We start from the raw sequence: 26502 nt of genomic DNA, 5'->3' as shown, positions 1-26502 counted from the left end.
CAGAGTGCAGGGGACACTCCTTGTGGGACAGGACTGTCAGGTGTGGCTTCTCTGAAGAGGCAATGCCAGAGCGGGATCTAAACAAAGGGAGAGCATTGTAGACACAGAGACCAGGAAGCATAGGTGACGGGAGGACGTAATGTAACATCAAGACCCACGTGGCTGGAAAGTCCTTCGGGGGAGAAACGTGACAGGACGTGGGGACAAAGAGCCCGCAGAGGCTGGGCAGTGGTGGCCTCCACAAGCCACAGAGCAGAGTCTGGCCTTTGTCCTGAGTGAAATGGGAAGTCTGTGGTTGGGGGCGGGGAGGTGTCAATATGGTCCTGTTTCTGCTTTCCGAAGACCACTCTGGCTTCTGGGTGCACAATGGACTGTAGGGGGCAATCCTGTGGTGGGGGCCAGAGGCAGGGACCACATTTTGGAATACATTTTGGAGGTATTGTTGATGAGGTTCAGCGATGGCAATCCACATGGGTACAAGAGCCAGAGAAGCATTGAGGATGACACCCAGGTGGTCGGCGCTGGCACCATTCACTGGGTTGGGGACGGCGGGGAGAGGAGCAGGCGTTGGGGGCAGCAGAGGTATCAGGAATTGTGCCTTCCCCAGGTCTTGTATTCGAGTCGCTTACTAGAATGACACTGGGTGAGCAGTGAAAGGTAACTGTGGATCTCAGGGGAGGGGGCAGGGCTAGAGATAAAAACGTGGGCAGCACCGTTATGTAGGCGATAGTTAAAGCTCCAGGATCGGTTCTATCCCCTTTCCTCTTTGTGGCTTCTGCTTGCTTCAGGATTTCCTTCTGCTCTGGCTGGGTCTCCCTTCCTTCCCAGGGCTACATGCAGAAGGGGCTTATGCCCCTGGGAGCGTATTTGACAGGAGATTCCAGGAGGCTGCCATGGCAGCCTGGTCCTGGAGAAAGATCCCGAGATTTTTGGAGAAGATTGGCTGTAGGTCCACGATGAACCACTCTCGTCTTGAGCTTCCAGTTCCTTCTCTGAAAAACAGAGGTAGTGATTGATTTCAACTCACGTGATGCCGTGAGCCTTTGTGTATGTAGTCATATAGCTACAAAGAGATTTGGGGATAGGAAGTGCTTCATAAATGTAGTTAAAACTGAATTTGAATCTTATCTAAAGTGTAGGGTCCTGCAGATCAGGAAGTTACCTATTTATTCTTCCTACACCTGAGGTATTTAAACAAGTTTGTTTTTTGTCAGAGGCAAGACATATGTTTTTTTATTTTGTCCTTCATTAAGCCTCAATATTTGGGCATTTAGTTATATTGAACAAGCTAGGATTATCAACTAGTGTTTTTTTTTTACATTTTAGCCTCCATTGCCCACCCCCACCCACCAGGCCCAGAGGCAAGAGTTAAAACTAAAAAGAATTGTTTTGTGTTTTGTGGTTATTCAGACATGTTTTTTGAGACAATATGGCTTTATTCTCTAGTAATATACTTTTCCTTCTAGGAAAGAATGAATAGGCTGAGCTCATTTTACATATCCGGCATTTTCTTGTTGTGCCATACGTTTTTGTCCATAATGCATTTAATTTGGAAGCATTCCCAAGCTGTGTCAGAAGTGAGGGCCGACCTCTTTTTCAAACACAAATTGGATTTGATCACGTTTACACTGGATGCATGCAATTTAGTTATTTCTTTTCCACATGAATTCTCTCTGCTCATGCTGAGAAAACCTCCAGCACAGTGACACTTATTATAGCTTCTCTCAATCAAGCCGCCAACAGTTATTGAGCCCCTACTATGTGTAGAACACAACACTAAGCATGCGCGGAGTGCAAATCAGAATCACGCTCAGTCTTGTCCCCCAGCTCGGGAGTTCATTGTGGGGGAAGGTTTACCTTTGTGAGAAAAGGAAATTGCTAGAAATTTAATAGCGGGAGGAGCCTTAGGATGCCACCACCTCCCCTGTCGCTTAGTGCACGTGACTTGTCTGTGGTTCCCCCCACCTCATGGTGTCGTCTCCCTCCGTTGATCCCTACTCGCGAAGGGGCTCACCACCTTCCTGGGTTTCCTGCTGGAGTTTTAAAATTACGTGCTGATATTGTATAATTGTATAAGGATTTTCTCTGTGTTTTCCCTGTGACCTTTCTGTCACATGCCAGGCCTCCAAAAATTGGAAGATCTCTAAAGGGCCTTGCATTTTAATAACCTGGATTTATGCTGTACTGGAAGTTTGCAGGAAAAGGGGTTTCCCATGTGTTTCTCCTCCTTGTAATCATGAGAGGTAGGCGTCATGACCCCCCATTTCGGAGGTGAGGAACATGGATCTTAGAGTCAGGTGCCTAAGCTCAAGATCACACAGCCAGCATAACAAGACTTAAAAGTTGCAGTCAAAACTCTGGAATCTTTCTTCTTTCATTGCGTGCTCTGCCTCTGATTACCATTTGCTTTATTCTCATTAATATTCCATTTTTGTAAGGTACACGTCTGATTTCTAGAACAACCAAATGTGGAGTAGGTTCTGGGAAACCCTATGGAAACCTTTTTTTTTTTTTGGTCAGATTTCTTCTTGGTTATTGGTTAACTTCACTCATGGGGTTAAAAGAATACAATTCGCTTCTTGATGTCTAGCCTGCTCTCGTAACCCAAACTGCCTCCCTAAACAATACTTTCCCTTTATCGTGCCCCCAATTTAACATCTCCCACATCTTATTTTTCAAAATCAATTTCTAAAATTCCCCACTTGTTTTTCCGTTCCCATTTCTGTTACCTTACTGCATTGTTGCAATACTGAAATAATGACCGCTTTATTACAGCAAACCCCGGTACGGTACTGAACTGTTAAAAAAATCTACTGCCAAGCCCTTTTTTCTCTGAAGTGACTCCTATAATCAGGCACAAATACACACAGCCAGAGCCGTAACTTTTAACCACCATAGACACCTAATCCTTTGGTCCTCGTCCGGGGCACTGTCCCATTTTCCTGCCATTTCTCTGAGTCTTCTACATAAAACGCTGAGGATTGCTTGTTGTTCGGAAGAACACAGCCTTACCCCCAGGCTAAGTCGGGGATAATTCTGGCTGGTCTGACTGGGGACTGATCTGGTGGTGGCGGATGGCACCTTGAAAGGTAGAGCCTTTTGATATTTCACTGTGATGACGCCCACGTGGAATCAGATACTTCTAATCTGTTACTTCCTCCCTCAGCTGCGAACACAGCATCTCATTATTTTCAACCTCTCAGTAATTGGAATAAACAACTACACCAAACCCATTTTGATCTTGGCATCAAATAATCGATGCTTTGCGGGATTTTGATCATGGAAATGTTTTCGAAGTATACATATATTTTTTTATTTGCCAACAGAGGGAAGGGGATATAAGGATTGGACCTAAGATGAGAGCGAGTGTTAAACAGTTCAAGCAGAGAACAAGGAAAGAGATAGTTTTTTTAGCGTATCTCTCCTCATTTCTCTCTAACTGCAACTTAAGTATCCCCACTATAAGGATTTTTGTTAGTTGGCCAGGGCCTATTGTGTTATCTGGGCAGGTTACTCTCAGCAGGAACTTTAATTAATAATTTGTCTTATTTTTCCTAGTGAACTGCATCAAACCTTTTAAACATTCTAGCAATGGTATGGAGCAGAGTCTAAGAGCGTTCTGACGAACACCAAACTTGTGCTGCAGATAGGATTGTGGCTCTCTGAGCTCATAAAATAGAAGGGTAGCTGACATTCTGGGTTATTCGGTTCCCATAAATCCATGGAGCTGTGAAAGGGGTGCTGATGGGTGTTAGGGGGCCCCTGTTTATCTTCATCTCCTGTGAAACGTGACTCTGGCCTCTATGGGGAGAGAGCTGGAATGGATGTCTATTATTCAAACCAGTTTGGCTGGAGTCTTGTGTCATTTTATATTATTAAAAAGGAAGGGTGTAGCCCTGGCTGGCGTAGCTCAGTGGATTGAGCGTGGGCTGCGAACTAGGCATCGCGGGTTCGATACCCGGTCGGGGCACATGCCTAGGTTGCAGGCCATGACCCCCAGCAACCGCACATTGATGTTTCTCTCTCTCTCTCTCCCTTCCCTCTCTAAAAATAAATAAATAAATAAAATCTTTTTTTTTTAAAAAAAGGAAGGGTGTAAAAAGTCAGAGTGGCATATCTATTTCTCAGTCTGCTGCTTGCATGCTGCTCTGAAAATCTTAAACAGATTTTTTTTCCCCTCTAAGGGTGTTTGAGGGATTTATAAATTCTAGCACAGTGAGATAGTCATTACTTTTTTGGAATTGTATTAGACATTGTTTTAGATGCTACATATTATCACACTAATATCATAAATACCATCTAAACAGGGTCCTTTGGAAGAGACAGGCAGACATTATACTGATGACCCGGTTTATGAAAGCTGTTGGCATGGGTAATTACAGCATGTTGAGAGTGCAAGCAATTATAAGCTGTACATTAAAATGCAAATGCTCCTTTTATTAATTAGAAAATGGGCCTCCAAGGAATGTGTATGCCAAGGCCAAGAATTTAAAATTTGAGAATAATTGTATTTTCCTGCATTCAAAAGTATTCATTAACTTACGAGGGGAGGCCATTAGTTACTACTAATGGAAAGTGGCTACAGATTGAAAAGTGGCTTGCCGTTTGGCAGACTTTCCTCTTCTCGAAGACTCGTGTCGTTAACCCTCCCACATCGACGCGAAGGACTCCCCCAACACCCTGGCTCCTCGATGACTTTTCATTGTCGTCGCTTGCGCTCCGTGTCCTTCATCCGCTGCTGTGATTACACCTTCGGTGGAGTTACTAGCAGGACAGCATCACCTCTGATACCCTGAGTTGTATCTGCTCTGCTTTCAGCTCACGTACAGCGTGAGCCTATGGTATTCAGTACGTAGGCCCTTTTGTCCATGTGTCTGTGCGTGCATCTCTGGTTAATTAGGTCTTTTTTTATTATTTTTTTAAAGATTTTATTTATTTATTTTTAGAGAGGGAAGGGAGGGAGGGAGGGAGAGAAGAGAGAGAGAGAGAGAGAGAGAGAGAGAGGGAGGGAGAGAGAAAGAAACATCAATGTGCGGTTGCTGGGGGCCATGGCCTGCAACCCAGGCATGTACCCTGGCTGGGAATCGAACCTGGGACACTGTGGTTCACAGCCCACGCTCAATCCACTGAGCTACGCCAGCCAGGGCTGGTCTTTTATTTTTTACATACAAGGAAATATTACTTGACCATTAAAAAAAATGAAATCTTATCATTTGCAAAAACGTGGATGGACCTAGGGGGTATTATGCTAAGTGGAATAAGCCAGACAGAGAAAGACAAATACCACGTGGTTTCACTTCTCTGTGGGATCTATAAAACAAACAAACAAAACCAAAACAGACTCTAAGGCACAGAAAATAAACTTCATGGTTGCCAGATGGGAGGGGGGTTGAGAGACTAGGTGAAAACCGTGAAGGGAGTGAGGAGTACACGTTGGCAGTTATGAAACAGCCACGGGGACGTCAAGTACAGCACAGGGAACACAGTGAGTGGTACTGTGATAACTACGCACGGTGCCAGGTGGGCACTAGACTAAGGGGGGATCCCCTTGTAAACTGTGTGAATGTCTAACCTCTACACTGTACACCTGAAACTAACAAAATACTATTGGATGGCAACTGTCATTGAAAAAATCAAATTAAAATTTTAAATTAAAAAAATTATGAAATGTTTCCAAAATGGTACATTTTCACTCGTATTCACCGCCTACCTTCAATAATTGTTAAGGTCTGCTACATCTACTGTGACGATAACTGTCCTTCCTGGAAAGTCAGGTAAATGCGTACTTTTCTCCCTTCAGGTATCGATTCTCAGAGTAAGAAATTGGTGTGGCCATGTCTTTCAGTGATGACACATTAGTTTAACTGAACACATTTGAAAATACATTGCAGACAACATGTAGAGTTCACTTCTAACCACTTTTGAATGTAGCCTCCTCTTCAAGTGCTATTCACAATGGCCAAGACTTGGAAACATCCTACGTGTCTTTCAACAGATGATTGGATAAAGACGTGGTACCTACACACAATGGAATACTACTCGTCCATAAAAAAGGATGGAAGAAGCGGTACTGGATTTTCTAGTCTTGGCGAGAGTTTGCCCTCCTAATGGTGCCCAAAATGCTAGAACTAAGAGGAAAGTAATTAGCAGGGTTTGTGCGTATGAAAATCGACAGTTTCCATTCAAAGATATAATTGAACAAAAGGAGAGGCAGAAGCTTCTGGAGCAGTAAAGAAAAAATAAACAGAACATAAAGGCAGAAAGAAATGCATAAAAAATAAACTTGGTCCAAAGGGAATGCCCTCAAAAAGGAAAAGCTGAGGGGAGAAATAAGCAAAAACAAGGAGGGGGGTAAAAAGACATGAAAGATCAGGGCGTGGAACAACTTCTTAAAGATATGAAAGTCCTGAAAGTTCAAAAAGAAACAGCATCAGTGAGGGGAAAAATTGAGACGAGCATGCTAAGAAGTGACAGAAGAAAATCCAACATGGAAGACGTGGCCTGGCAGGAAGAGGGAGAATTGCTGAGTCAGCTTCAGCAGTCCTGTGCCGAGGGAGAGAAAGAAAAACCCTGGACCAGAAGCCTGGTGGACAACTCACACTGGTTTCCCTGGAAACCCAAGCCTCTCTGAAGGAGCTACTTCTGCCTGGAGAGCTACCACTTCACACCTAAGAGAAATGATTTTTCCTGTGACTCTTTTGCTAAAAACACACCAGTCCTTGAAGACATTTAATGGAAGAGATGTAACATCTATTTGAATGGAATTAATAAATGTCAACATTTATTCTGATGAAGCGCATATAATTAAAGATCCTATTTTCCTGTGGATGAATTATATCAGTTTTTAATATAGGGGCACCTGCATGTAATCAGTTAATCAATATTTTATTAGCCATTTTATATTTTCCATTGGGAAGGTGTCGCCAGATAACTAGGTCTCCGTGTCGCCTTAAAGATGTTCATTCATTCATTCATTCACTTTTCATTTTCCTCCAACCATTCTTTCCATGACAACAGAAGTGTTTTTATCCAGGTCTACCGGTGATTTCCACGGGACTTCTCTCTCAACTTACAGGCATGTCAGCAGCTCTTGACATGCTCAAATGTCCCCTCCTCCCTGAAGCTCTCTGTGCGGGCTCCCCTGGCAGGCACCACAGTCTGACCCCATTCCCGTCCCCCTGCTCCCCTGTACCTTTCCCTCGCCGACTCGTCCTGCTCTCCCTGTCCCAGTGGTACAGTGCTTCAGGGCTTGGCCTCTGCCTGTCTTTTCATTTTGATCTTTATTCTTTTCTTTGGCCGTGTCTTTTAGTCCCGGTGACATGAAATGGCACTGTCAGTGCCGGTAATGATGTCAGTCTGTGCATCTTCAGTACGGACCCCATCCCTGTGCTCAGGTTCATAGAGTCAGCTGTTTACTGGGCATGAGCCTTTGTGTATGACCAGGAATCTCCCATTAACATTCCGAAGCATAGCGCTTGGTAACTTGCACCTCACTGCGAACCTTCCGTCCTTGTGTTTTCTTACCTCCGTGAACGTCCCCACCATCGGCTGCTGAGGTCAAACCCTGAGAGCCACCCGCCATTCCTCCTTTTCCCGCTCACCCCACCCACTCCACCAACCTGAGAGTCACTTCTCCAGCTCTAACTCCAAAACAGGGTTTGAATTATTTCACTTGTTTTTCTCTTCTTAAGTCGTTTGTCGACTGATGTGGTGAATAGATGGCCTCCTAACTGTTCCCCCTGATTCCGCTCTTGCCCTCTGACTTCACTGGGTTCGCAGCTTCAGTTCTCGGATGAAATATCCCTTCTTTGCTCTGACTGGTGTGGCTCAGTGGGTTGGGCGTCATGTTGCAAACCTAAGGTAGCAGGTTCGGTTCCCGGTCAGGACACGTACTGGGTTGCAGGCCAGGTCCCTGGTCATACGGGAGGCAACCTATTGATGTTTCTCTCTCACATCAATGTTTTTCTGTCTCTCTTTCTTCCCCTATTTCCCTCTTTCTAGAAAAAAATTAATAAAATATTTTAAAAATAAAGAAAATCAAATATCTCTTCTTCAAGGAGGCCTCACTTAACTACCACCAACAGTCACCAGCATGTCAGCCTACTCATTGTCTACATGGCATTTTTCAACATTGGACGTTACGTTGCTTACTTACCTGTCTACCCGTTTATGCCTCTCCGATTGGAAGGGAGGCTCCAAGGGAGAAGCCATGTCTGTCTTCTTTGCTGCTAAATCTCCAGGGTCCAGGATAGTGTTGAGATCGGCTCTGAACAAATATTGGTTCACGAATTAATTTTTGTTCGACCCTGCATTTTCATCATTAGGCAGTCAGGCAAATGCAAACCCTCCATGCCAAAATATATCTATGTCAGATATCCCATTACGTGTGACTTAATTCATTTTTGGCTTGGAGAACTGAAGTATACCCAAATGAGATTTTGTTTATAATTTTATTGTTTCTTTCTGCTGAGACAAGTTCTTATTTAAGGGCCTCCGTGCTTGTTATGAAATGAGAGATAATGTCATTAAAAGCCCTGGCTTCCACTGCTGGAAGCTTCCACCGGACCCTGGCTGTGGGGAAGTTCCTACCTATTAGTGACCCTTTCTGTAGCTTCAGCAAGCCAGTCTTTTTCCACTGTCCAAAAAGAGACTAATAGTTTGAATGTCTTAAGATGAGCCTTTCATTTAAGTACTTTTCAATATCATATCATTATGGAAAATCTTGCCTTTTATTGATGAGTATATCACTCGATGGTACAAATAGATATAACATACAATGTTCTGTTATTAAATGAGATTATATAATATATATTATAATAATAAATAATAATATATAATATACATATAATCTCATTTAATAAATATCACACCTCTCTCTTGGCCATTTCATCAGAAGAATGGCATAGAGAATTACATCATTCTATGCCAATTGGATTCTAACCCCAGTGTGATTTTTTTAATGTCAATATAACACAGATTTGGCTTATTAAGATATAGTATCCTTAGCAGGAGGTGGGTTCACAGGCTGCAAACAATGGGAGTGTGGGTTCACTGGAATTAATTAGCTTCCAGATTCTCTTTTGGTTTTTACTGTTTCTGAGTTAAGATTGGTAGATAGGCTATTGCACTGTAGTGTGTATTATGGTGTTTTCTTTTTTCTGGATCTGATGATGCTGTAACATATTAGGGGCCTTGCCGATTCTGGAGAGACCATCCCTCCCAGGGCTGGCTAATTTCTGGAGATAGCAAACAGCTTCCTTATGCGTAAGCCTTACGTATGGAAACCAGTCCATCCAAAGTCCAAACCCCCAGCCACCTCCTTTATCTTATTTTCACACACCAAGCCACCTTTCTCCTGCCCTAAAGTTACCAGACACCTGGTGACCATCCCTATAAGTCGGAACCCACCAAAATTATTCATGCAATCCAGTCTTGACCTTGCTCACAGTTGCCTACTCGGCCTCGTCTGTGCCTTCCCATGGAAACCGCAGCAAAGCCTGGGGCCCAGGCTGTCTCTGCTGACGGACTCTGGTGCGCCCCCATGAGGCCTTCTGTGGTGCAGCACACCCTCTCCTCTTCTTGGGAACTCTTAAGTAATAAACTTTTCTTTCAAGGCAATTTGCACTTTGTTAACCTACCATATCTGATTAAAGTAAATCCAGGGTACATTTAAAAACAATTGTACAGCACAGGAAAAAATGTACTTTTCATCTCCTCTTCAGAATCCCCAAGGACATCCGATCTGATTGTTTGACACCTTTGGTAGCAGACAAAACTTTCTCTGTCTCATTCTATTTAGTTCTTTTTCTCAGTCTTTTTGTGCCATTATCTGTTGCCATGAGTTTTGGCTGGAGGAGGATTTTGTTGTACTGTAACCTCCAGAGAAATGCTTATTCTTCAGTTCAGACGTATCTGAAGTTCAACAATGAAGGTAGCCCTTTGCACATGAGCAAGCACTTGAGTCATATCACAAGGTAATAATAGCACATAATTGTGTTGAGAAATAAAGCGAAATCATAGAGCTATGGGATGTACCTCCTTCTCCAGAGCAGGCCCTGAACACGATGATGAAAGTAGATTTTCACAAAGGTCCTGATTGAAATCTCTGAAACATGTTATGGATGAATTGATTTAAAAGATTTCCCAGGGCATGGTTCCCAAGGTATTTTGAATACAGATGTGATAAAGTTTGGAAATGATTAGTAGACATCAAGATTGTTCAACAGTTAGCTGGGTATTAATGAGCAATTTAGAACTTGGATGCAGAAATGTGTAGGCTGATCTGGGACGCTGGTGTGCTAGGACAAAGCGAAGAAAGAGAGAGAAGTTTCCAGGAAGGGCATTTAGGATGAAGGAGGGTCATCGGGGCCCTTGAAATGTTAACTGCGGACATTGCTGCCCGGTTGTAGTTCAGTGAGTTTGCATTCAAGTTCTACCACTCGCCAGATGCCAGTCCCTGGCAGATGACTCATCTTGTTAATCCCCTAACCTGTACCGATGACAGTGACCATGCAGCGTTGTTGAAAAGAGCAAGCCTTTCCAGGGAAATACTCCAAAGGCAGAAAAAAAGCTCTCATTACTCCCAGGGGCTTACGGGCATACTCAGTGGAAGTGAAAAATCTCCCAGTAGCCTCATGTACTCCCTTACAATCCAGGGGTGGGCGAAGGTAGGTGTACAGCTGTGGCACACTGAGCCGGGCAGGAGAAGCAAAGAGTGCCATCTATAATCAGCACGTGTGGACTTCTGGGAACGTGGAAGGAAAGTTCTGAAGTGTGAAGTCCCAGGAGTGAGGTGAGAGTGGGCCAGGGCCAAGAGGAAGGCGTTGGACTATGGAGGGAGAGACCAGGGTAGGGAGGAAAAATGAGTCAAGTCCAAAGTCAGCAGTGTTTGTCAGTTACTGGGCTTTCTCTTGTTAAAATCTTTTTGTTGTAAGGGGTTAAGCAAAAATAAGTACATAAATAGAAACCTCATAGACAGACAAGAGCATGGTGGTTACCGGAGGGAAAGGGGGGTGGGGGAGGTAGGAGAGGATAGGGGACAAATGGGGACGGAAGGAGATGTGACTTGGGGCGGGGAATACACAATGCAATGTATGGATGATGTGTTACAGAGTTGTACCCCTGAAACCTATGTGATTTTGTTTACCAATGTCATCCCAGTAAGTTCAATTTTTTTTAGATTTTATTTATTTATTTTCAGAGAGGAAAGGGAGGGGGAGAGAGAGAGAGAGAGAGAGAGAGAGAAACATCAATGTGCAGTTGCTGGGGGCCATGGCCTGCAACCCAGGCATGTACCCTGACTGGGAATCGAACCTGTGACACTTTGGTTCTCAGCCCACACTCATTCCACTGAGCTACGCCAGCCAGGGCATCAATAAGTTCAATTTTTAAAGAATCAATGCTTATTCTTTTTCTCTTCCTGGTTTGACCATTTTCTAATAACTTATTTTGTGGCTCCGGAGTTGGTGAAGTAGTTGACTCTGCTTCTGAGGGAGTGATAAACAGATCTGCTAGGAAGGTGTGAAGGCTTGAAGAGCAAGCTCTGTGAATGGCTAAGCCAGGGGAAGATTTATGAACAGCCACACAGCGACTCGGCTCTACTCGCCTTCAGCCCAAGAGCACAGCCACCTGCTGTCTCCCTGCAGGAGGCGGCTGACCTCCGACTCAGGGCGGTGCCGTATACAGATGTTCTTGTACTCCGCTCGGCTCCACGAAGCAGTGTTCTTTTTTTTATTTTTTACTTTATCCTCCCCCAAGGGTATGCTTTTATTGATTTTGGAGAGAGAGGGAAAGGGGAAGAGAGAGAAACACTGATACGTTGCCTCCTGTATACTCCCTGACCTAGGATCGAACCTGCAATGTTTTGGCGCACGGGACAATGCTCCAACCCACTGAGCCACCCGGCCAGGGCACAAAGCAGCATGTGGAAACAGCTGTACACATGGCTGGTCATGGGCTTTCACCTGAGTCTTTGGGAAAGGAGGTTGATAACCTAGAGTTTGGAAGGTGACGGTCGAAACAGGGGCTGGAAAATATTACTGAGCCGCTGTGTTTCATTGTTAACTTGCAGTAATGGGTCATGGAGTGAACTTGACCGCTTTTGAGGAGAAAGAAGAAAAGCAAACTCATCTGGAAGTCTTGATACAGCGGGTGAATTGTCGAACAGGCTGTAACATAGTGGGGTGTGAAGTCAGTGTTGAGGAATAAGAGCGAAGGTCTCGGGCGTGCTCACCCAGAGAGCCGCCCTTCTCTGGCTGTGAGCACGGGAACTCTTTCCCAGCGGGTGCGCATGGAATCAAGAAAAAGCTACCGAATCTCGAGTTTCCTCAGCGGAAGCTGCTTCTCTGACTGTTTCTTTCTTCATCTCCTGTCCCCCCCGCAGTCCCAACAGAAGTGCATCGTGATCTTCGCCCTGGTCTGCTGCTTCGCCATTCTCGTCGCGTTGATATTTTCAGCCGTGGACATCATGGGGGAGGACGAGGACGGGCTGTCCGAAAAGAATTGTCAAAATAAATGTCGGTAAGAGGTAACAAACAAAAATTCTCTTTTAGGGGGTGGGCAAGAAAGCCAGAGGGCCCTGGGCTGGGGAGAGGAAGCACCCTAACCACACGTGTTCATCCGAACTCGCCTTGGGCTTTAAGCAGAGGCCTGATTCTGGGTCCGCTGACCCTCTCATTTTGAGATCGGGGAACTAAAAATGAGTAGAGATTCAACTCCCTTTGCAATTTGGGCAGATTCTGTGCAGAGGGGTGGTGGACAGAATGGTATTTTGTACAAGTCTGCATTTCTGGAGGATTCTGTGTGTGAGGATTTGGCCTCTTTGGGGGATGGCTAAACACGAGGGCCCCAGAGGGACAGAGGACACCGTGGTAGTTGTTCCATCAAATGGCAGTTTGAAAAACACCAACTTGAAATGAGGGGTTAAATAGATGAACGTGTCTCTGAGGACGCACGGGCCTGCTCCGTCTGACCCAACGTGGGGCACAGTTTATCCATCTAGAAATGACGGTGGCTTTGCCTTTATGTTTCTGAACAATGTTTCTGCAGTCACATTAAACAGTGCCTCCCTGGGGTTGTTCCTGGGGATGGCAAAGCCATCACAGCATGACTTTACCCCATCGGTCTCCTCCTCCTACTCATCCCCGAGAGGAGGAGGAGGATGCTGGTCACCGGGAGGGTGTAGCAAAGTTCCGAGAGAGGGACAGCGAGATAAGAGGTCTATTTTTACATGCGTGCTGCTGCGAAACTGAAGTCAGCCCACAAAATCACCACAGTTATTATGAATCAGTGCTTCTAATGCATTTTAATTGTAATTTCCCTTCGTGGGAAGAAACATTAATCTAAATGTCCTCCTTTCTAGCTTAAAATCAACCACCTGGCAAGGTGGATGTGAGTTTTTATCCTGGGTATTTTGCTTTGAGGGTTGAATGGCACAAAAAAAAATGTCTGAAAAGGGCAATGGAAGTTTGTTTTCTTTTTAGCCCACGACGTATTAAGAGTCTGGTTACCAGGCAACTGCATTATATACAGAACAAAGGATGCAGGAGAGACATCAGTATACATTTTAGATGTATTCCTTCATGTTCCAAAGGTGTTTCTAAGTGCATTTACTTCCCAGACTGAATTTGGGAGAAAAAGTGTATCGGGAGCACAAGGAAGGCAATAGAACAACAGCGATCATTCACCACCTCTCGCTGAAAGCTCCGAACTCTCTGTGGACGAGGGGCCAGGGACTCCTCATTGGACTGGCTGCCCCTCCCTCGCCTCACCCTATAATGAAGACTGCTGGGCCCTTTGAAGGGCAAACCCCAGCACCTAGAAAGCAACTTTATAAAGGCCAAACTGTAACAACTGCCTTAAGACAAAACACCCCGTACCTTTTAACACACATTGCCACCTGTAGGAGGTAGTTTCCAACAACAACAACAAAAGGGAACCTTAGAATTACGTCTCTTTCACTTGGGGGAAGCTATAATTGAATCTAATTTTGACTTTGAATTCATATGATTGGAACTTGGGTCTGGTTCATTCTTCCATCCTAATCAGCCACTCAGCTGATGACTCAACACAGCTTGCCCCTCCTTCCAGAATGTATTCGTCAATGACCAACCACTCCCCTGGGCGGTTGGAGTCACGGCCTGGCTACTGGGTGCCACCCCTACACCCGGCTGTCTTTTCTAGAATCTGCAGCCCCTCCAGGTCTTCCGGTTTTCTACAGCCTCTTCTCCCGCGTCCTCTGCTTCTGTTCTACGTCCTCAGCCATGTAATAGGCACGTTCTGTACGTATGTCCCTTGGACCTTCTGCTTGTTGGGCAGCTGCGAGTCCTGGTACCCCAATCCGCTTCCGACCTCTGGTGGGACCCGGTCCATTGTCCCGCCATCTTGTCTCCATCCTTCTCATTTTAATTGGATGGCATTTTCATACATCAGCCACTCCCCTGTCATTATAGACAACCTGCTGTTCCCACGTCCGTCCGGGACTCTCTCCCACCTTCTTTTGTGCCTGCCTAACAGACCTCTAGGTGGCGGTAGTGAGAGCACTGGCTGCTCAGCCTCCAGTTGCCTTTTCCGTAGCTCCCACCGTTGTCTCTTCATGCTTTTCTCCTTGGGCATCGCTATCGCAAAGGGGGCTGCCTGCTCAGCTCTTTGCTGAGATCCTCTTACTGTGTAATTAAACTCCCTTTACCTTCCTACCTCTTCTCACTCCGGAGAGTTGAAAGAATATCAACTCTGTCAGCAGTTTCTCACTGTTTTGACTGTGTCTTCCCAAGTTCTCCACCCTCGGTACACTCTTTCCTACATATATTATTTAATTCTTCTCATCTCTGCTACTCCAAGTCACACCGCTCACTTTTCTATGTCTTTCTAAAAAAAATGTATCTCCCTATAGAAAATATCCTATTTATAATTCTTCTGTCTTTTATTACTCTGCTGCTGTAATACTGCACTGGTAGTAGAATAATGATGCCCTCAGTGATCATAATTTCCACGGGAATCTATAAAATGAAAACTGCTCTAAACTTATCCTCCAAAGTGCTTTGGGTTAAAAGCTCAGTTGTTATGCTCAGAAACAAGATCTTCTGACTCACTAAATGACTTTGACCTATTCTTTTGTTTCTTTGTACTGAATTTCTGTGTACTTTTCACCATTTCCCAGGGCGTTTGTCATTGCTGATTCAGTCCCTTTAAATATACGCCTCCATGGCCCTTGACTACTTAAGGGGGTGAAATGTAAATCTCTCGTTTCAACTAGGGAATTACATCTCGGTGGGCTCTGGAGCCTCACTGGAGAATTAAGAAAGGCTTATTTGGCCCTGACCGAGTGGCTCGGTTGGTTAGAGTGTCATCTGGATAAGCCAAGGTTGCGGGTTCTGTCCCCAGTCAGAGCACATGCTGGAATCAACCAATGAATGCACAGATGGGCGGAGCGGCGCATCAATGTTTCTTTCTCAAAGTGATTAAAAAAAAAGAGAGAGAATGGCTTATTCTGCCAGTTTAGATTGCATATGTGCTGTGGCTTGGCTGTTTTATGATTTACTAGAGCCCCTACTTATCACCCTATGACATTCTTGTAAGAGTTAACTGTGCCCTGAAAAGTTCCTACACATCACACCCCCAGGGACCTGCGGAGACGAGGGACCTTACCTCCAGGTGCTACTCAGGTGCAGAACACCTGCTCTCAGCGGAACGCCCGCTCTTTCAGAGGCCAGGCTTCTGTTTTGAACTTTGCACCTACATCTGTCTCACCTCTCCTGGAGCCATCCTACTCTAGTTGTTTTAGGTTTTTACTCACCCACTTATTGGACGAGACACTCACGAGAAGAGGACCTTTCTTGACCACACCTCCCTGATAAATCCACCCAGAACTAGCCTGCACCCTGCCCCTGCCCACCACCGGCCCAGTTCCCATACCAACATGGGAGTTCATTTCTGCAAACTCGCTAGATAAGCTGAGTAAACATAAAATTTGGGGTGGGTTACCACTGCCTTTGGGGGATGCCTGCCGCCTCTTCTGCCCAGGTATTTATGGAGGCCCCTGCTCCTGGGCGTCCGCACACTTGCCCTTCGTCCTCTTGAATCAGCCCGGTGCCTGGGAGGTCACTGGCTTACTTCTGTTCACTCTTGCCCACAAATCTGTGTGTGTGTTTTCTCTTATTCCCACTTGTTCTGAAGCAGGAAGGCAATGGACCAACTCTGTGTGCATGTGTGATATCCACTGTTCCTGAACCCAAGAGACCTTTTTCATCCTCAAGTGAATGGACTTGGGTCTGCAAAAAACAGGACCCAGGGAGTATCTTAGGTTGGGTCCCCAGTGTGGAAGTTACCAAGTCATTCTTCAATAAGGGGTGGCCTAGAGCGCCAGGGTTTGGCCACAGAACGTATAGCAGGCACCAGACACAAACACACTTTTTACATATACTTTCTAAATTGTTTAATTTCTCTATTAAAAAGCTGACTTTTTGCCCTAGCTGGTGTGGCTCAGTTGGTTGGAGCACCATCCCATAGACTGAGGGGTCACAGGTTCGATGCCCGGTCAGGACACATACCCAGTTTCCAGGTTTGATCCCTGTTCAGGGTGCATACGAGAAGACAGCCAATTGATGCATCTCTCTCTTTCTCTCTCTCTCTCCCTTCCTCTCTAAAAAGCAATGAAAAAAAAGCTGACTTCTCTAAGTTCTATTTTTCACATACTTTGTGTTCTGAATTTCTTCCTCTGATCCATTATTTTCTTACTTAAAATAATGATCTTTGTCAGTGCCCGTATCTACACTGAGAACAGAGCTGTACCTCCGCTGTAGGACATGCGTGATTCGGCTCCTCAGGGTAACGCTAGTAGAAGACAGCACTGAGACCCCCGTCGCACTGTCAGTTGCCTGCTCGTGTTCTGTGCTTTCTTGTTTAGTGTTTTGTGACCTTTGAACTGTCCAAACAGACTCCACTGGCTGCGACAGAGTTTGATCATTGTTTTTTCCTTGAATGCCCAAGTTGTTTTTATTTAGCTAGACAGGGCTGTCTTTTGTACTTCTTTGACACTATTCCACCTGTTTGAGATCAACCTTGCTTTCTGGCAACAACAAGCTGGTTTCACCCCATTTTGCCTGTTTTTTCTTTTTGTTTTTGCTCTGAGACATGGTATTATCTACTCCCTGGTTCCTTTCATGGAGAATGCTACTAAAGACCTAAGTTCCAAAGGCGGCTCTGTTGGAACATAGATTGCCCCCAAGGATACTGGGGAAAAAACACAATGACACCAGAACAAAACCTCTTTTAATTACTTCTGTGAGTGAGCAATACCGCGCCCCCCCACCACTTCCACTCCCTTCTTTTCATAGTATAGATGGGAGACCATGGTCTGAGAGCCCCAATTACCCGGGCCTGACTCTGGCTGCACCGGGTAGGAGACTGAAGGTCTTGGGCAAGTGTCTTACTTGTCTGTGCCACATGCTTTTAATCTGTCGAATGAAGGCAGTTGCGGTGCCTTACTGGAAAGGTTTCCGTAAGGACTGCATATGCAAGCCCCTTCAATAGATGATCAAGCTATGCTGGCTCTTATTCTTTTTATCAAGGGACAAGAGTTCACTGCAGGTGTTTACCGACCCCTTCTAAGTTTCCTCTTACTTTGTGGATAAAAGGGAAAAATGAGGAAGAGGTTACAATGCATGTTTTATCCTTTTCTAAAATGATGGGTTTTCCTTTTGAGATGCCTTTTATCCACATGGACTTTGATCTGCCGAGCTTTGTGTCGGTCACCCCAGTGGTGTCTTTCCCCAGCGCCCCCACATGTAGACGACTCCATTTGGTTTGGGCTTCCTGTTTGATGTCTGAGCGCTTGAGCACCGTCTGGAGAGAAAGAAGCTTTCTTCCACACCTGCACACCCCAGGGGGACACCGCAGACGGAAAAAGCCCAGCGCACCTGGCGCTGCTGATGGATTTGCCACGTACCACACGGTGATGGAGATGAAAGGGAGAACAAAGGCCCAGCGCTTGCGTCTGACATCCTCGCCCACGGTCCCCATTTGAAAACACAATGAACCCGTTTCCTTTGTAATTGTCTTAGTGTGTTTTTCTTTTATACCATTTCTATTTTTTTACAGAATCTTCTAGACTCTCAAGAAAGAGAGGCAATGAGCACTTAGGCTCAACCCACTATATTAAACAAAAGCGAGCTGTTTTATCCGTTTCTTATTGACTCCCCCTTGTCTTTCTGTTTCTAAACTCCTTTCGCTTTTCTAAAGCTCTAACCTTGACATCTGCGTCCCTGTTCAGAGGTGACATTAATTCAGAAGGTGGCGTCCCCCCGAGACAGCTCCTTCAGCTTTCCTTCCGGCGCGGCATCCCCGTGGGTCCTCACTCATCCTTCCCTCCTCCCAGGCTATTCACAGGAAGAGGTTTCTCCTGCTTTCTCAAAGCCAGCCTCTGTCTGTGCACGTGACCCTGCAGAAATGGAGACTACCAAGTGAGAACGCGAAGGCCATTCATCCAGGGCGTGCTATAGCAAGAGGGGCAGCCCCTGTCACGCGCATGCGGTGGAGACGCAGAGGCAGGCAGAGGGGTGGGAGTGCTTTAGGGAGGGAAGAAGGAAGCCCTCAGGTGTGCTCTTAGGGGGCCGCTGGGCTGGGGGAGCTGGAAGCTGGCACCTTATATGAGTGGCCTCAGAAGCATATTTCACTGCCTCTGGTTGGTCTTAAGGTGGAAGCAGGGACAAAAATTAGGAAAGCTAGCTGTGATGAACCCAGTCCTGGCCATTTTGGTTATAAACATTTATTGTTTGGGTTTCTGGATTGTTACTAGAGGTAGTTACAAGTCTTCTTACAAGTCTGACTTACGGCAGATGGGCTTTCTGGACTGGTTATGGTAGATGATGGGCTGGTGTTCTGAGCAGGGTGCTTCGGACTGTGGGTCTGACCAGATATATATATTCTATCCATGAATGATATATATGATATGTGTATATGTATCCATTGCCCGTTTGTTATTCAGTCTCTCTTGGCATTTCCACTGCCCACTGCCACAGACAGACAATACTGGTTATTCAGATCATCTTTTTTTTTTTTTAGTAGTCTTTTTTTCTTTTTTAAGATTTTATTTATTTATTTTTAGGGAGGGGAGGGAGGGAGAGAGAGAGAGAGAGAGAGAGATCAATGTGCGGTTGCTGGGGGTTATGGCCTGCAACCCAGGAATGTACCCTGGCTGGGAATCGAACCTGGGACACTTTGGTTCCCAGCCCGTGCTGAATCCACTGAGCTACGCCAGCCAGGGCTTATTCAGATCATCTTATTTCTCTTTTCCCACTGTCTGCTTTGGCAGTTTCTAACCCCTTCCTATGACCCCACCTCTGCCTCTTGTAAAGGGATGCCACCTTCCCAGCTCAGGCCATGGCTCCTCCCTTTTCTCCTCTCCTCCCCTTGTGCCCCGCGGTCTAGCTTTCTCTCCCAGTGTGGCGTCAGTGTGGAGCTCCCGGAACCCCTCTCAGTATCAGTGAGGTGCTCACAACGTGTTGCTTTCTTTCTGTATGGAGCTTCTAGTCCTTGTCCGGGCATCTGCACCCCCCCAGGGACCTGGACACAGGTACCCACCTGCTTTGACTTCTCACTCCTTTGTCCCGTTTCCAATAACACAAGGCCATCTTGTTTCTGTAGCGGAAGCTTAGGCCTTCTGTTGGTTTTATCAGCGTTTCCATCTTCCCATCGTCTCCTCAACAAGATCAGAAACTCCCTGAGCATAAGAGGCCTTGTCTGTTTTCCTCTTTTGCATCTTACGGAGTCGCTCACACATTGGAGCTGAGCAGCTACTCCTTTAATGGGCAATAATTTCCATGTAAAAACAGGTATCAAATACAGCAATACGGTTGTTCATTGAGATAGTATGTATTATCCAGATTTCATGGGGGATTCACTTTGGGGGACCGACTGGGGGTTATGAGAGGGGAAACCGAAGTCAATAGATTATTTATCTGAAGACTATCCTATGGAAATTAGTCCAAAAAAGAAAGCCGCTGAGGAATTGCTACAATGAAATAGTATAACCTAACATGGATTTTTTTTCTAACTAGCATGCAATGAATAACTTTTACTAATAATTGGGAATGGGAGGTAAATGTTTAATTTTAAATGAAGGGGGAAAAGAAGCCCTCAAGCATTTAAATGTGGATATGTCTATACTTCTGAACTCCATTCTCATGTGAAATGGCACCTCTTAGCATATTTCACGAGCAAGTCAAGTAAAATTTAAATTTCCTGAATTATGAGAGATGTCATTAGCTTAGTGCCCTGAAAGTAGTGTTTATATTCCCATAGTGACGATCTCAAAGATTATTTTAAAAATAATCTTTTATCCTTAGCATCGAATGTTTAAAGCAGGAAATCTGAGAGATCACGACGTCCCTGATGGTCTGTAATTACCGCCGTAGGAAGCAGCAGACGCTAATTACTCCGAACTATTAATTTCAAAGAAATTTCTATGATTATCGGTGTTGACATTTCCTGTCGCCAGATTTGTTCTCTAAGGAGATTATTGGAATGTGGTTTATATTTGTCAAAAAGTTCACTGCACCCTGCCTCATAGGCACAGCTGTATCTGATCATCACAGACAGTGTCGGGGACAGAAAGCACAGGCGTCTTTTCCAGGGATGGCCTGTTTCAGCTGCCTTTGCAGAAGGGCCTTTCGCAGTGACCGGGAAGAGCTGGCCCTTAACCTAGGGCAGGAAGAACACTGACCGAGGGAGTGAAGAGGATCAACAAAACCCAGGCGGATGAGCCTGGTGGATATTCTTGTATTTTCCCTATAGGTCTATCGTTTATAATCAGAACTTCCAGTTAAAGTCGTTGCCCTCATTACGAAGACTATATTGAGAAAAACAAAGCTTTTTACAGAATTCACAGGAACTCAGCTTCTGAAGGTGGAGAACCTTTGGAGTTTAGACAAGCTTCCAGATTCGGAACACACAGCATTTAAAGACGGGGGTCGTGTTTCAGAAGAAAAACTTGGAGCCTAAAAGCCCCGGCTGCGAGCGGTAAAGTGTTCTGTGATGAAGCCTCAAGCGCAAATCCGGATCTGGTTTTCAGGTGTCGCTCCCACGTCAGGCAGCGGTGCATGTAGCGCACTGAACTAGGGCTCAGACGACCTGGGCGTGGTCCCGCTTCTGTCCCTTCGAGCTGAATTAGACACCTAAACGAGGCCTCAGTATTGCCATGTACAAGTTGGTGATACTTGTCCTTCCATCCATGCTGTTGTAAGATGAATGTATATACAGTCGCATATCACATAGTGGCATTTCTGTCAGCACCGGACCACGTATTACAGGGGTGGTCCCATAAGATGATAATGGAGCTGAGATGTTCCTGTCACCTAGTGATGCCCTAACATCACCTGACAGCGCATGCCTCACCTGTCTGAGGTGAGGCCGGTGTCCATAAACTTCCTGTGCTGCCTGCCCTATAAAAATGTAACACATTCGATTAAGTACAGGACAGTATAATTGATAATGACAATAAACAACTGTGTGACCAGATTATGTATTAACTATATTATGCTTTTAATTGCTATTTTAGAGCATACTCTTTCTACTTACTAGGAAAATAGTTTGCTGTAAGCAGAACACTGTGTTGCTGGCAGCAGCAGCCTCACACCTCTCCTGTTTACCACATCTCTCGATGGCGTCATTTTCTCTTGTGCTGATTTAATCTCACGTTGTTTTGTTCATCACGGCCCCTAAATGCACAAAATCCACCGCTAATTGTTGCAGTGAGAGGCCACATGGAGGAGGGGTTGACCCGGAAAGGAAAGGAAAAGTGATGAGGGACCGTGAAGGTGGAAACCAGGGGTGGTTGGTGGTCACCACTCAGGCAGGTCCCTCCCGCTGCAGCTACGACCCTGGAGAACAAGAGCGTCTGCCCCACTGGAGCCTCGAGGCCGACACAGACTCGGGGAGGGCCTGTCTCAGACGGGGAGAGACCGCTCCTGAACACACTGAAGACCAGACAGAAGTGTGTCCCTCTCAGCACCGTGAAGATCGTGGTCAAAGCAGAAAGTTTGCTGGCGATGCTGAAAGAAAAGGCCGCCCCGATGGTGATGCTGACTGTACCGCCGGCTCTGGGCGGAGGGAAGGATTCAAGAACCCACAATCATTCCCTAAGGCGAGCGTGAGCAGCGAGGCTGTGAGCGCCAGCATGAAGGTAGCCAAGAACGTTCAGAAACTCCGGGTGCGCAGACTGGGGAGGAAAATTGCTCACCAGAGACAATATTCAACATGGATGAAAGCTCCCTGTTCTGGAAGCGGACTCCTGGAAGGACTGTCATCCATAAGGAGGCCGGGTCAATGCCAGGTGTCAGGCTTGAAGGGCAAGGCCACAGTCTAGTTTGGGGGCGGTGTTACAGGCTACAAATGGAAACCGTTTGTGATTCCTCGAAATGGAATTAGTAGGTTAAAAGGCGTATGCATTTTAAGTTTAAATAGGTAGTACACATTTTATTCCAAAGCAGCTGTATCATTAAGATGTCATTTTACTTGTTTTCTCCACTGTTGCCAACTTTGTATATTATCAAATTCTGTACCTTTGCCAACCTGATAATGAAAAAAGTGGGTTTTTAAAAAAATTATGAGTAAGGTTGAACATCTTGACCCATGTTTGTGAGCTGTGCCTGCTTTTCCACCTGTGGCTTGGCTGTTCGGGTCCTTTGTGTAACACAGTTAGGAAAGGCGTGGCCTGCGAGATGACTAGAAAAACACTGCAAGGTATCTGAGAGCAATAAAATAGTCATCACGATAATTGTGACCGTAACTCAGTAAATGATATCACACAGAGCAAGCCTGTTTTATCAGAGCAGTATAATGAGATTTTTGAGTCTTTCTTTTCCATTAGACTAGAAATATCAGCCTGTAGAGATATTCACAGGTAGTTACTAATGCGCTTTACTTTTGTAGAACATGGGCAACTGATGTTTTGTGCATCTGTGAGGAGAACCTCCACTGCCATCGCTTTGCTTCAGTAATTGAGACATTTGCTGCGTAAGATGAGCCAAGCTTGTCCTGTATTATAAGTGAAGGACATGATCCTGAGCGCTCTTTTGGAAATGCTGCAAGCCGGGATATTTAGTGGTCCTACTATTATGCAGATGTTTTCTTGTCTCTAGTATAATTCTCAGTGATGCTATTTACTAGCAACCGAGAGAAAAGTCAGCTGTGATATTGTCATTTCATTATCACATTATCCTGGTGGCCAGTTCTTATCACTCAAGGGACTTGGAACTGGATTTCCAGATGGTGGTGGACTGTGACCCATCACAAGGGAACATTTGTAGATATTATTTGGTTTTGTTATTATGTCTATCACTTCTCATATACCCACCATATCACATGCCAGCTACTATATAAGGTAGCTAATGTTATCTTGCTGCTTCTTACAATCAAGCAGTTATTTTTATTCTACGGACAAAAGGATACATTCAAAGTTATTAAATAATCTGCACGCCTACTAAGGGCTCAAGATGAATTTGAATCCAGATCCCGCCGACTCTTTTCTTATTTTTATGCTCCGAGGGCCAAGTCAGGGCTGCTGTGACAAGGGCTTCCCACTGAAAGGGGGGGCAATGTGTGACATTTGCACATTGTCCAATACCCATGCTCCCCATGGGACAGGGCGCTTGCATGACCATGTCCTCTGGGCTTAGCTTGCCATCAGTCTCCGCCTCCTGGCTTTGCCCGTTTTATCCAACCACGGGAGCATCTGCCACCCACCGCTAGGCTTCAGCTGTCAGAGCAGACCCCTGTCATGTCCTGCTGGGATGGGCTGGAAATGTGTGGATTAAGACTGATGACAATAGACTGGCCTGTGTCCATTCATGGCCCCAGAAGACATGAATGTTCTCAATCATCACAGCCCCTCACAGAACCTGCTCACATAGTGCTGTGTCCTGGTCCAGAGCTCTGGGCTCCTCTCTGCATTTCCCCAACTTAAACCCTTAACCAGACCCTGGTCCAACCCTCTCCCCCTCCTCCTGGGAGACCCTCATCCCGAGGTCTCAGTGTGCTTTCCCCGGGACCCACCACGGGCATCTCTCAGAGGAAGGGGACACTTTCCAGTGGACAAGTTGCTGACTGTTGACACCTCCCTATTGATTCCACTCCTCAAAAAAATCAATCTGTTTTTGCACGTTGCAAAGCATTAAGAGGTAAATACTTGCACTGCATTTTTAACCTAAAATTCATCTGAAGGCTTGCATCTGGAGGTTGTTTTTCCACATGAAGTAGAAACTTCCTTTGAACCTGAGGGAGTTCCTTTGCTTTTTTTCTGCTTGAAGTTCTGAGCACATGAAAGCCAAGTGCCCTGCCAGCCGTGTCTGACATCCCCTCCTTTCTCCCATCCCAGGCTGTGCTCTGGTCGGTCAGAGGTGACCCTGGGCCCTGATAGCACCACGCTGGCCCTGGCCTCTGTGCTTTGTTACCTGTTGCTTCCTTCCCTGGGCACGGCTTTTCCTCTTCCCTCCTTAGGGAAGCCATCTCTCGGCTTCACCCGAGGCCACACCCCCCACCCCCAAAGGTTTGCCCCAGTCACCTGGGTCCCTTTGACATTACTGAACTGGGTGCCACAATAGCGCTCAGAGCCGACACTCCTGTAGAACTTGTCATCTGCTGTGAACACCAAGTAGTTGTTTCCAGTAATGTAACCAATCGCCACAGGGAGGCTAATTTTACAAAATTAGCATCTTGGAGTCACTGAAAATTCCCGTTAAATATGTGAACTAAAACACTTCTGTTTAACTTAGTCTGTAATGTTGAGCTAAGCTACTTTATATAAAAGCTTCTTTGAGAACTCATTGTCTTTCCTTCTGTATTAAAAATGGTTAGGAGCCATAGGTCAGAGAGAGAGTTTTTGGAGTTCCGAAAGTGTTCACACCAAATGTTTTGTATCTCTCTAAATCTCCTTACGTAGATGAGTATTGAGTTCGGTCTTGGTTCAAGACAGAGAATTAATGAAAGTTCGGTCAAGGGGTATTTTTAAAAATCTAAGACTCTCTCAATTTATGTGTAATTCAGTCTAGCCTGGAAGTGTGATACTAAAGGGCGATTGCGTTGCTTCCTGACTGCTGGGTCGGTTTTCAGGCGTAGGCGTGAGTAATGACGTCTCAGAGGGCTCAGGTTCCGCTCTCTCCTGGGAGTCACAGGATGACTGACAGGCCCCCTTCAGCGAGCGGGCAGTTTGGGGGAGGAAATTTCATGACATATGGAATAGGATGAGACTTTTCAAGTGTTTCCTCATCACAGCTTTGGTGAAGAAGGGAGCAATGACATTCGTCCTTTGTATACAGGGGCCCCAAGTTTCCATCCCGTGGTTGGCCCCAAGGATGTCATGGACCACCCATTCGGTGAGGCTGGTAATGGCCCATATGGGGCATCACATTGTCATTGCTGCACCTTATTCTGTCTTCTCATCTAGACTGCAAGCTTGTAGGGTAGGGAACTCGGTCATAAGAATATTCACATAGTTGGCAGCTGGCACAGGGCCGGGGTGTACCAGTGCCCAAGTGCTGGTGATGGGTGGAATGAAGAAACGCAAGGCTGGGGTGACGTGGGGGCCAGTGCGTCAGACAGAGTGGTGCTCAGATTACCATTCATTCCTGGTACATTAGAATAAAGGAAGAAAAAGAACAAAAAATAAGCGACAAGGGGCGGAGAAAGGCAAACTAGATCAGGGAAAGAAAAGCTTTTGGTTTTCTGTGCACCTGAGGAATAAACTGGGGAAGGTCACTTAATTCTTCCAGGTTTTCTAATTCTTACAGGTCTGTAGCATGAGGAGACCACCTAACGGGACCAAAATCCTCTCCTTCAGTAATTACGTGAGTCCTGGAAATGCCAAAAGATTGCTATAGTTGATCATATATTTTCTCAATCTGTATGAAATACCCACATATATCCATAGAAGTTTCAAGCTTTTAGGATTATTTGCCAAAATTCAAGTGATTGACTCATTTTATTTTCAGTTGGCCCAGATAGGGATAATCTGATTCCCGATCAGAAATAATAAGTGACTATAACATAATAAGATCTCCTGGCTTATATTTGGCTCCCGTGGTAATTTTCAGGAGTTCCCAGGAACTTCTGAGAGCTGCAGGATTGCCAGGGAAGGGGTGCAGCTCCCCAAGTGGAGGGGTGTGTGTGAATTCTGCCAGTTCCTCTCTGTTACTTCGGTTACCCCAGGGTACACAAGCCTTTGGTCTGGTGTAAGGAAACGTGTAAGTTATAGTAAGTTATAGCTCTGCGGAGAACCAGCATGCATGATGCCGAAAGACAAGGATTCAAGTGTATTATTATTTTTAACCCCATGCAGGCTGAACCATCCTCCTGTATGGAGTCAGCCACAGGCCGTAACTTGGATCCCTGCTTTCCCGTTAGAGCATGTGGGTGCAACAGAAGTTAGCTCAGAACGTGGAGAAGGTTGGAAAATGATAAACCAGAGTATGTGCTTGTTTCACGGAAGATTCAGGAGGACCTTTTGGACCT

The 26502-nt window shown here is 45.6% G+C and overlaps 1 protein-coding gene across 3 annotated transcripts in view; it reads left to right on the top strand.

The window, feature by feature from the left end:
- PLD5 (phospholipase D family member 5) overlaps positions 1–26502 on the top strand; it is a 217899-nt gene that overhangs the window by 75207 nt on the left and 116190 nt on the right. For 2 of the 3 annotated variants that reach the window (XM_028531292.2, XM_036016210.1), the window contains exon 2: positions 12383–12519. In XM_028531292.2, the coding sequence (XP_028387093.1) occupies positions 12383–12519 (137 nt within the window). Of the gene's footprint in view, positions 1–12382; positions 12527–26502 lie in introns of those variants that run through there. The other variant, XM_036016211.1, reaches the window with a different exon arrangement.

This window comes from Phyllostomus discolor, chromosome 15, assembly GCF_004126475.2.
Source record: "Phyllostomus discolor isolate MPI-MPIP mPhyDis1 chromosome 15, mPhyDis1.pri.v3, whole genome shotgun sequence".
Lineage (NCBI taxonomy): Eukaryota > Metazoa > Chordata > Mammalia > Chiroptera > Phyllostomidae > Phyllostomus > Phyllostomus discolor.
The sequence above is the reverse complement of the archived record's forward strand: the minus strand, read 5'-3'. Positions and strand labels throughout refer to the sequence as shown.